The 12,952-nt window shown below is 34.1% G+C and overlaps 1 protein-coding gene across 3 annotated transcripts in view; it reads right to left on the reverse strand.

Annotated features, from left to right (window-relative positions):
* LOC106478771 (synaptotagmin-5-like) overlaps positions 1-12,952 on the reverse strand; it is a 77,894-nt gene that overhangs the window by 33,449 nt on the left and 31,493 nt on the right. For all 3 annotated transcript variants that reach the window (XR_002609975.1, XM_022382425.1, XM_022382426.1), the window contains exons 3-4: positions 6,401-6,547; positions 3,031-3,248 (exon numbers count right to left, since the gene is read on the reverse strand). Coding sequence is in view for 2 of the 3 variants with exons in the window: in XM_022382425.1 (XP_022238133.1) it covers positions 3,031-3,248; positions 6,401-6,547 (365 nt within the window). In the remaining variant the exon portion in view is untranslated. The remainder of the gene's footprint in view (positions 1-3,030; positions 3,249-6,400; positions 6,548-12,952) is intronic.

Here is a 12,952-nt window from a genome sequence, read left to right on the forward strand (position 1 = left end):
GGTATATAAACATGTTTGTTGTCTTTATTTTTTGTGTATTCCCTGTATTGTATTGAACAAAATGGTTATGTGGCCCGCGCTCATCATTCTCTCAGCTATCTGGCCAGCTGTAAAAAAAAGTTTGGTGACCCCTGCTCTAGATTAAAATCCGTTCAACCTGATAATACCACAAAGCATCTCGATCGCATACCTTGCGCACCACTGCCGACGAAGCCTTTCATTCAACACCAGACGAAGTTCATCAGGTCGATTGGGAATGTAAAACACAAAGTCTTGATCGAAACACTACTTATATCAGCCAATATGCAATATTTGAATTATTACGCTAACGTCACACCAACTACCTATCAATAAATCACAATTCGCCACCATACGGCGTTAAATACTATAACTAGATGTACTTCAGAAAGTATTCTGTTCCAACAGTAAATAAAACCAAAATTAAGAGTAATAAATATTTTTATTTCTTGGTTTTAAAGTTCATATGCCATGCTATGTTGTATGCTACAAAGTTTATAATTCTTCTCGGGATTCATGGCATGCGCACGTTCTACTGACGTCACGACAGTACAAATTGCGACTTTAAGCGCCCTTATGTGACGTCATTTTAGTGTCTACTGACTGAGTGACAGACAACACATTACTGTATACTGGTGCGAGTAGTTAAAACAGGTGGCTCCTCCAGGCAGCCTTCGGCCCCTCTTCGGGGAAATAGATATATCTTCATGTTTCGCCCTCTAAGCCAATTTATTGTAATATTTTTTGGTAACATTTAGTATATATATATATATATATATCAAATAATTTACTTATATTGGGATAGCAGTGCATTGCCTAGGCCTAACGTTCTCGCTGCCCGTGTCTTAATGTAAATTATCTATGCACACATATTCGCTATTTTATGTACCATAGGAAAGTTATATTTGCACTTTTATATGTATTTACCAATACACATTCCGTTGTATTTACACAAAAACCATGTGATTTTATATCATTGCTATTGACACGATTTAAACGTAAATTAAACACGCTAAACAGGCCCTTGGCCCAACTTCCTAAAATGTTTTTAGTGAACTTGATGACTGTATATGTATACATGCGTAGTCTCTATATATAAGTTTTTGTTGATGCTACATGTATGTATAAAGTCCACGTTGATGTAAAATATATGTGTGTATGTGTATCCGGTGTACAAGTACTTATCAATAATTATGCATAACAACATACACTCATCCTGCTGTTTGCAATTTCAAAATGTTTCACTTCAACAAATCTGAGAGTTTTAAAATATTATTAAGAATAGCCATTGAAATATGTTACGTGACTTTTCAGCAAATTACTACGAAAAAAAAAATCTCTATGTAAAAGTTCTTAATAGTTTGTTAATTAGTTGAACAACACCAAACATTTTGAAACTAATCTCGATGACTTGTATGTAAGATGGTGTATAATAACCTAATGTTTGCGTATAATTTTAAAAAATATATTATAAAGCCAAGCAAATTACTTGTGTGTATATATATATATATATATTTACATATTACAAACAAGTCACAGTATTTTCCTCTTTTCAAAAAAAATATCGTAAAGCGGGTCACAATATTTACTTCAATTTTAAAATGTCATAAAAGACACAAAATGTATGTTATTAAAAACACCACGAACACAGTTGTGTTTTCTTTGAAAAATTACTTAAAATGCATCCAAACATTTACATCTGCCCCCCCCCCGTAGCACAGCGGTATGTCTGCGGATTTACAATGCTAGAAAGCGGGTTTCGATACTCGTGGTTGGGCAGAGCACAGATAGCCCATTGTATAGCTTTGTGCTTAACTTCAAACAACAATATTTACATCCAATATTTAAAAATACCATAAAGCGAACAAAAGTATCTGTGTCAACTGTACAATATATATATATATATCAGAAAATATTTTTATACACTTTGAAAACTAAAAACTAATTATATATTGTTTTATTATTTAAAAAAACATTTCTCCTCACTTTTAAAATATAAAATTAACTAAAATGTATGTATATCCATTTCAATCATAAAAGGGGTTAAAATACCGTAATTTCCTTAATTTGTTCACATGGAAATATGGTTACCAGATTTACATAGTGAAAAACTGACATTTTTTCTTTCCATACAGTGTGACACTGTAACAGCTCCGAAACAGTTTAAATTACAATAACACAATGCCCCCAATGGCACAATGGTATGTCTGCGGACTTACAACGCTAAAAACCGGGTTTCGATACCCGTGTTGGGCAGAGCACAGATAACCCATTGTGTAGCTTTGTGCATAAATTCAAACAAACAAACAATAACACCCTTTCTAACCATTTGCTAAATAATTTGATGTTTATTGCATTGCGTTTTAAAACTATAGACACACAATATTTGATAAACGTTTATATAGTTTGAAAATAGCGAATAAAAAAAAGCGCATAATTTGTCTCGAAGATACTCAAAAGAAAAATGTCTTCAAATCTCAATAGCTGTCCAATAACATGTTAAGTTAAAATCTATCTTTCTCGGGTGTTTCTTCAAGTAACATTTAAATGCTTGTTAATTTTAGATCATAGCTACATTTGGCTATCTGCTATGTCCACCGCGAGGAATCGAACCGCAGATTTTAACGTTATAAGTCCATAGACTTACCGCTGTCCCACCGGGAGACAAAATTTAATTGAGTCGTGTATGATAACAAACTGTACCTATCATATTGACCCTGAGGAACAGAGAAACTGGGATCATTTAATACTTTTACTGTTTGTGATCGACACAAAAAATAATGCTAAAAACTGGAACGATCCAAATTATACAGGACTTTAGGCAATCAACCCTACATAAGACTGAGCCAGATATGAACAGCTATCATATTGTGTTCCTGTCAAACTCATAAGATAAAGATGTCAATGAAGAGAAAAATAAGTCGAAAACTGGTCAAATTAATCTTCAGTTTTTAAATAATTTTACGTTAATGTATTGTAATTAAATAAAAGGCCAGAAAAACTAAAACTTACGTAAATCGATAGTGTAGCATCATCCTTGCTACCTGATGACATGCTACTATAGGTAGAATCATTTGTATACTTCCGGTTTCTTCCGTAATGAACAAACTCTGGTGTCCACTTTAATGTCCTTCCTGCCTGAAGACTGTGTTGAGGTCCGACTGTGAGTTTAAATCGAGTTGTTTCTTCAGGAGTTCCGTAATTTTCAAATTTCTGTCGTTTTCTTTTATCTGTAGTTTATACAATATCATTATATTGTGATCACGCAGTTATAACTACGTGTTTTCTTGATTATACTGCTATTCTTCGAGCAATGAAATAATTATGTACAGAAGAGGAAGCAAGAAACATTTTCTATTTCTTTAGCTAAATATATATACACATTTTGAAATGAGATGGAAAGAACAACCTACTGATTATGTTGATGCGATTTCTTTGTTCTTGGAAATTGCACGTTTCTTTTGTTTTCATAGATATAGATATAGTTATAATATGAAAAGACCCATAATGTTAATATATAAAGATCTATCAATAATATCATATACACTATCCTACCAAAAGTCATGGGACATGGGTAGTTACGAATAAAACATGTCTTTATTCCAAGAAATTAATAGCGTGTTGACCCGCCTTTGGCCTTAATGACTGCTTCAATGCGTCATGGAAGACTGTCTACTAATTTCTGGTAGAAAGCTGGTGGTATTGTGCTCCACTCCTCCTTTAAAACATTAGTAAGCTTCACTACGGAAGAGGGCCGTCTTGGCCTTGCCCTTATTCTGCTTTCCGGTTCATCCCAAATATGTTCTATCGGGTTGAGGTCGGGGCTTTGTGCTGGCCACTGTAATGTTTCGATGTTACTTTCTTCAAACCAAGCGTTCACAATCCTTGCTTTGTGACATGGAGCGGTATTATGTTGGAAGGTGTAAGGGTCACTATTATAAAATTGCCACAATGTAGGACATACAGAATTGTTCAGAACATTAATGTAGGACTCAGCATTTATGTATCCATGCACTGCGACCAGTGGACCTAGTTCATACCACGAGAAGCATCCCCAGACCATGATACCGCCACATCCAAACTTCACTGTTGGGACAACACACTCGGGTAATAAGCGTTCTCCAGGCATCCTCCATACCCAAACACATCCATCAGACTGGAAGAGCGTGTAGTGTAACTCGTCGCTCCACAGGACCGATTTCCGTTGATCCACGGTCCAGGCTCGGTGTGCCTTGCTCCATGCCAGTTGACTGTGCATTTGTTTTTGTTATCAACGGCTTGTGGGATGCAGCCCTTCTGTGAAAATTCATGGCATGCAGCTCTTAACGTGTTGTGGAAACTTATAGGATTGCCGTGGCTGCTCGCATCTCCAAACACAGATTCTCTAGGGTCTGATGGAGAGATGAGGTACTCAGCCTTCTCAAGGGGCGTCGGCTACTGTCAGTTAGTGTTTTACGCCTTCCTGGTCGTTTCTTGGGCTAATTGTCACCTGTGGACTTCCATTTCTTCAACACATTGCCAACTGTCGACCTGGGAATGTTTAATTGTTGCGCAATAGCACATACAGACATTTTCCCCAAATGACATCCAACTATCCTTCCCCTCTGAAACCTCTGTTAGCCCTCTCCGTGTACTCATTTTTATAGGTTAAATCATTTGTATGTTTCATCATCACACCGAGTTTTCTGCAATCAGAGGTGTGTTCCATGACTTTTGGTAGGATAGTGTACGTACCTGATGTATATATTAAATGAAATACTGAGAATTTATTCAGATCTGTCATAATGGCTGACAGATATACGACTAATGCAATGTTAAAATTGAGTTTTATAATGCCTAACTTATAAGTTTGCATATTTCAAGTTTTCGCACAAAGCAAGAGCTATCTGCACATATCTCTACTTAATTATGAACTTTTAGTTTAAAGGGAAAAACAACTACTATTTCTTGGACTACCATTGTATGACCGAATATTAGGTTTTACCTATCATACTTATAAGAGATTAAAAGAAGTGCAAAGCGTGTAATCTGTATCTAGAAATACAAAATGTATTCATCAATATGATAAATCAAGGCGATATCAGGAAATTGTATTGTTATTTTCATCCTTTTTTGTCGAATGAATAATGATTCGTTTTTTGACTTGAAAAATTGAGACAACAAAAAATCCACACAAATATTAGTGTAGAATGAATGAAAAGTTAAATTCTTTAAATAGTCTACGCTAATTATTAGAGTTATCAGAATGCATAACAAGAAGGAATCCTCAATAGCTGCGGCACTTGAAATTATTTTAAGCAGGATTAGACTAAATTAATCAATGAGATATTTTTTTCTTCTTTTTATTAGCTATATTTTTGTGCGCCAGGGTGCGCGTATACCCGATTCTATTTTATTACTCATCAGAAACTTTACTAGCCTACCCTCAAATTGAAATTCTCTTAGGCGGAATTAGAATAAATTAATCCATGAGACCTTGGGCGTGGTCAAGTACATCAATCGAAAGGGTTTGACCTCCTGAGTCCAAAACTGTAATTATATCTCAATTCGATCAAGAGATGACGGAGCTATGAGCTAGAAGTTTGTACTTAAGAAACTCAGAGCCATTCTACGAGCCGCTATCCCGCGGCTAAAACAACCAGTAGCATAAACTTGTAGTAAATTGAGTTGTTACAAATGCTTTACTAACAAGCGCTAGGAGAATAGGACTTTAGCTCAGTTCGTGGAGCACTCATCTAGCTTAAATCTGAGGAGAGGCAATATATATCATGAAAATATACCACAGGATAAGCCTGGATCCAGCTCCTCTCCCTTGTAGGGGGAGGGGCAGTGGAGCTTTTGTTGACTCTTCTTATCAATTTAGAGAATTCACACGATATTTGAAACTTGTCAATATTATTTTTTAAACGGCAAGGGTGAATAAATTTGGTTGGGCCAGAGTGAAATTTCAAGATGCACTGCCCACCCCAGCATCCCCTAGCGTCGGCTCTGCCACAGGCTCATCTACACACTTATTTGTGTGCCCGTTTAAGAAACTCTTCATTTGAATTTCAATAGACATGGAATGAAATATGTTGAATTTCTAATCAGTATAAACACGAGCTGTGTTATAATAATGCACACTACGTTCTTTCAAGTAATAATATGTTTATTAGAAATATTTGAAAGCTACTGTGATTTACCTTTACAAAATATTTGAATCAATGGACGTAACTTCAGAAATTATGGGATATTTGAAGCCATAGGTTACGTACTTCTTAGTAACACACAATGGTTTACCTTCGTTGTAAACCTTTCAACGTAACCGTTTTAACGCTGAAGGTATTGTCTTACATCATAACTTCGTAAAGTGTCAAAAAAAAGTTTAATTAAATCTACTCACCGAACCTATCTTCTTTATATAAGCAGTTATGAAGCCAGCAGTAGGGTGAAACAACACACACAGTAACGATGATAGTAAGGCTTAGCAATCCCAGGCAAATACCGATCACCATTACTTTTTCACTCTCCGTCAAATGCAACACGGAATCTGTAAATAACACAACAATCTTGTAATGTATCCCACGAATAACGAAACATATTACAGAAATAAAATGTCATAATGTCGAGACAATAATGCTGCTTCAAGTTTGTATAAAGCTTTTTAAACCTACGTAATCCGATGATCTAGTGACTTTAAAATTTCATGACCTGTTCTTTTGTCAATCATATGACATTTTTATACAATCAAAACCTTTTAAAATTCCAAGCGTTCGCGCATTTTAGTTATCATCCAAAGTTCGTGGTGTGATTCTCAGATATTAACAGGGTGCTAGCCCCCGTCCTATTTGGTTTAAACTGTGTTTCAAGTATTCAAACTCGTGTGTGTTTGTGCATGTGTAGGTATGTCTGTTTGTGTGTGTGTGTGCGCGCGCGCGCATCTGTAAAAAGGAATCACTTCATAATTCTAGCCATTTATAATCTTTGAACACAAGACATTAGAGAATAATGATCTTGGTAATAAGATGATAAATTCACTATATTTTCACATTTTACGACCTGATAAAGATGGTCCAAAATGATATGCCTGACCTTCAAAATGATCGAAAATTATCCAGAATATAATCATTTGGAGAAAGTTTAAAAGATATTAATAAACAACAAGGTTACTCAACTGATGAATCATTGTATTCTAAAGGTTTTGTTTTTTAACACTCCATACTCCTAGTTAAACCGGTTCACTGTTAGCTCTGAACTATATTTACGTAACTTCTTTGATTCGAAATTATCAGTAGCTTAGCCTAGTTTGAACAAACTCTGCCTTATACTGATACGAATAATCTCTAGTGTGGCTTTACCTAAGTTATTTACAACAGAGGACTGTTGAGGAGATATTTAAAATACCATTTCGATGAACAATCCGAGCTATTCCTACATAGACAGTGCTACCGCCTGTCCGATAATAATATGTATATATATACATATACATATCAGATTTTATTTTAATTTATGGTATCATTGAAATTAAACATGAGAAACTGGTATAATAATTAGTTTATTATACTGGCGTCTTGTTCGAATTATGTTACGAAAATGTGTATTGCCACTGTTAAGAATGTATCGTATTGATGAGTCGAATCTTTTCGAAGTTCAAACTTTAAGTACTTTTGTTGTAGAAAGCAGTCGGTAATAACAAGTTTCGTGATATCACGTAGACGTCCAAGCTCTATACAAGGAATGTATAAACAAAAACTAAAACAACTAAATTTAAACCGAATAATGTTTATAAATGATACAGAACACGAAACTCAATTCTTTTGAGTTTAAATAAAACTTCAAAATGCACGAGTCTTCTTTCATATTTTGTAACACCTGCTAAACAATGGGCACACAGTTTAGAAGCTATTTTTAAACATAAGAGAACCTAGTATTTAGATGCATTGTTTATTTGTTGTTAATTACAAAGCTACACAATGAGCCATCTGTGCTGTACCCACCACAAGTATCAAAACCTGGTTTCTTGCGTTCTAAGCCTTACGGCTGAGCCACTGGGGGAGGAGGCATTCATATGCATGAGCACAAACTAATATTATATGTACGGTGTTTTTATAGTCGTTTACTCACCACAATGGATCTATATTTAAATAGGATTTCAAGAATATGTAGCATTGATGCTATTAATTTATTCTTTTGAATTATTCGCAGACAAGCTGTTTAAGATATTAAAAATAAATATAAATTCCAACTCTTCACTGAATTAAATGTCAGTTTCGGGTAATGCCACTCCTCATCAATAACCCAGGACGAGGGCAAATTGAAAAACAAAGCTAGGCTTCTTATAGTGGTGGATTGCATATTAACTGTACGATGGTTTTAATTGTCTACTATTCGCCACGGCAAACCTTTATTTGTTGAATATTTGAAACAAAATAATGTCTAGTTCTATAAAACAAAATATAAACAAATAAAGGAAAACAATTATTCTAAGATTGAAAAATAAATCAATATTTAGTTCTATAAAACGAGATAACAAAATTAATTAGACGTAACATTAATGATAAATTAAACTTTAGACGAAAAAATGAATTAATCCTACGACTTAGCAGAAAATGACATTAGAAATAACTACCTAGCTTAATCGGAGGCTAAATATAAAGACAAAGGAATAGATTTGAGAAAGTCAACTTGACAGCATAACTGTGACGTTGAATAGCGTGGTTATTTGTGTTGAAACATTAGGCCTAACTAAGTGCTCTGTTGACATTTTTAACTATACGTATAAGTGTTTCTGTTAACAGCTATTAAAATAAATCTAAGATTTTGCTGTTAAAGAACATTAAAATTCAAATGTTAAGTATATATATATAATGATCATTCTATAAAATTTCTGATATAGTAGCAATGATCTTTAATGAAATTATGAAATATGAAACCGTAAATAAATATATCGAATGTTTCAGAGCTTGATGACCTGTGTAAAAAAGAGAAAAGGGAGAGAGAGAGAGAGAAACTATGTTTGACGATTTTCGATTATTTAAGCTATCCCTGCATTAAATTTTATACAATTTTGGGGAATTCCAGTTTTATGTGTTTTTGACACGAAACTTTGAATACGATACATTTAGAAAGTCATCATCGAGAAACAGTTTCGTATGTATAATATTTTAAACAAAGTCACGAGATCCTAAAAAACGTTTTCAGAATATGTGAATAAATTATTTTAAACGCCTAAGACCCAGTGAAAGGTACTGCTGGACAAATAAAACCCAGTGAAAGGTACTGCTTGACAAATAAAACCCAGTAAAAGGTACTGCTGGACAAATAAAACCTAGTGAAAGGTACTGCTGAACAAATAAAACCCAGTGAAAGGTACTGCTTGACAAATAAAACCCAGTGAAAGGTACTGCTGGACAAATAAAACCCAGTAAAAGGTACTGCTGGACAAAGTTAATTAAAGCATTAATGTTGCCATTAAACATTTATTATATTAATTTTCAGCTGTGTATTAGTGTGATATAATTCGTTGTGGTCATTTTACCCTTGAATTTGATCTTACACGTTGTCACAGGTAATTTTTTATATTCTTACTTTCTGAAATATTATTCCTGAAATGTACACAGTCAGATACTTATTTAATGTACAGTTTTAGTTATTGTCTATAAAGATTTCTGTTTTGAAAAGAAAAATGGTGTGTCTAAGATAGAGTTGCCCTCTACAAACACACACACACACATATATATATATATATAAACATATTTGTTTTGTAGTAAATATGGCTAGAAATGAAATATAATTTTCTGATAGGCTGAAATAATAAATTATAAATTAGTTACGACCTTCATTTCAGTTGAGAATCTTTAAAAAGTTATTTCATTATTTTTAATGTTTTTGCACTCTAAACCCTAAAATTATTATAAAGTTTAAAAATAAGACAATCTGTAATTTATTGAAACATACGAAACATAGTCCAAAATACTCAAACACTTCAGAAACGCGATAATAAATATTATTTAAAAAATTACTTCATGAATAATATGAAGTACAGGTGTTTCACAAATTTGATTGTTTTTACTTGCCTCCCCTACTTCATTCTGTTCAATTCTTTACCAACCTTTTTTTTAAAAAAAATACTAACATGAATATTAAAAGTGAATCATACAATAAAATAACTAAACAAAAGTTATTGTAGATGTACAGGTAAAATATTAACGATTATGATTTGTTTGTTTCGAATTAAGCACAAAGCTATACTATGGGCTGTATATGCTCTGCCCACGACGAGTATCGAAACCCGGTTTCTAACGTTGTAAGTCCGCAGACTGGGGGGCAACGCTTATGAAAGAACAAATTATTAAGGAATTAATAACATTGATATTCTTTTCATTCTGCCCCCCCCAGTAGCACAGCGGTATGTCTGCGGATTTACAACGCTAGAAAACGGGTTTCGATACCCGTGGTGGGCAGAGCACAGATAGCCCATTGTGTAGCTTTGTGAATAATTTCAAACAACAACAACTTTTAACTCCTGGACTGTCGTATTAAATTTGTGAATTGGAAAAACAAAAACTGGACAGGTTAGTATTGTATTTTCTATATAGCAAGAGAGAATAACTTCGAGAAGAAATGTTTGTATTGAGATTTATGCAATAAGTATTTATCATCATAAAATGTTTGTAATATGTAATTAATTAAAATATAAACACAGTTTCATAATCCAGTTGCCCGGCATGGCCAGGTGGTTAGGGCGCTCGACTCGCAATGTGCGGGTCGCGGGTTAGAATCCCCGTCCCACCAACCATGTTCGCCCTTTCAGCCGTGGGGGCGTTATAATGTGACGGTCAATCCCACTTTTCGTTGGTTTTCTAAATTTTTATTTTGTATACCAATTTAAGAAAGAAAAAGGTGTTTCAATATAATTTACAGATATTTGAATTTGTTTTTTGTGTGTCATTGTTTCTGAGAAATTATATTTTAATAATTTCTTTTTTTTTTTTTGGTTGTTCTGGCACAGGTTGAAATGTATCATTGTTTGTTAGGGATTAATGCAAGAATAAGAAAAAAAAACAGCTTTTTGATTAGCCTTTGGTTCGTGATAATAACTATAACACTTTAAGTAACCATTTAACGCTTATTTAGCATAACCTTAAGTCATGAAACTCATTGGTTCTAAACTTTGGAGGAAATTATCATGCCTTTTGCACTGCCAAAGGGGATTCAGATAGATGTACGCCATCAATAACACGTAAAGTATTACTATAACTTCATGTTATAACACTTAGTTCAAGTATAATTCCGCAACCAAAGCTCTTAAGTATCTTAATCAACACCAAGATAGGTCTAATCAAACCAATGTCGAAAACAACTTTGTATACGCTTTAATTATTTCTAGTAAAATAATAAAATGTGATGGTGCCCTTAGGGTTCCGTTTAATCTGAATTATATTTTCATAAAACTTTGCAGAGATTGAGTTTTCAAAACTCTTCGCCCATATTAAATAAAATTTCTGATTAATGAAGTATGCATACCTTCCAGTTACTGTAAAACAAACCAATTACTTAAACTGCTTTCAACATCAATGTTTATCTCACTTTTGTAAATTTTCGGTTTGATTTGTTGAATTTCGCGTAAAGCTACAAGAAGGCTATCGGCGCTAATTTAGATGTGATAGAAAACAATAGAGAAGGCAACTAATAAACACCACCCACCTAAAGTTCTTAGGATACTCTTTATCGACGAAAAATTTGATTGATCCTCACGTCATAACGCCCCAAAGGCTGAAATGACAAGCATGTTCGGTAAACGGGTTCTAACCAGTGACTCACAGATTGTGAGTCGATTTGTTTGTAATTAAGCACAAAGCTACACAATGGGCTATCTGTGCTCTGCCCACCACGGGTATCGAAACCCGGATTCCAGCGTTGTAAGTCCGCAGACATACCGCTGTGCCACTGGGGGGCGTTGTGAGTCGAATATCCTAACCATCAACCCAGTCACATTTCCAGAGTTTTCCTTAGTTGTGACTTCGAATACTTTTTCACTGCTATATACATATACTGTAAATAATCCTAGACCAACATACCACCCGAAATGTCCAATCGAAAAGAGTCGAAAGCTGTTTAGAAATGCATGTTTTCGAATAAAATAAATTACTTTTCAATAAATGCATGTTATATATGTTCAGTATTTCTGTATGAACTAAATACTATAATCTTCGAATGATATTAGACAAGTAAACAGTGGTTCGTGTGTATTTAATAATGGCTAATGACGTAATAACTTTCCATAAAGTAGCAATAAGGAGTTCAGTCAAGAGAAGTCATTGAAACAGTGATTTTTTTGAACTTACGACTTAAAGCTTGTTCCAAAAACATGACAAACATCACAAATTGGTATCAATAGCAGCAACGTCATCGAAGTAAAATATACAGTAAAAAAATGGCTGAAGTACTAATTCAATTCATATGCTTGTTCAGAGGGCAATTCAAATTTTGACTTATCAAATAACGCTGCAATGATGTTCGATCACAAGAAAACGATTTTCTGTTATTATAAAATATAACAAACAAAAAGTGCCATTTTTTTGCCTAAAATATTTGTTACGAGCAAGAAGTACTTAGGCTTTAAAATGGTTGACCAATTACCCTAAAGTTGTCGTCATTTTACGTCATCTTTGTTAACAATGGATATTTTTGTAACATTAAAACAAAACAGTAAGACTTTCATAGTTTTAGGCAACACATCTTTCTCACCCAATTCTGCTTTCCCCATGATTTGAACTGAAGCTTGACGTTCACAACACCGTATCCATAAACGGTAGAAAATATTTGAATTGTTTTCTGTATTATTGTTTCTTTTGGGGGAGGCTTATGTGCTATGCTAACTATGACCGTTGAATTCGAAAATGAAACAACGACTTTCCCTGAGGGTTGTGCCCGGCATGGCCAGGTGGATAAG

The sequence above is a fragment of the Limulus polyphemus genome, unplaced genomic scaffold, assembly GCF_000517525.1.
Source record: "Limulus polyphemus unplaced genomic scaffold, Limulus_polyphemus-2.1.2 Scaffold248, whole genome shotgun sequence".
In the NCBI taxonomy this organism is placed as follows: Eukaryota; Metazoa; Arthropoda; class Merostomata; order Xiphosura; family Limulidae; genus Limulus; species Limulus polyphemus.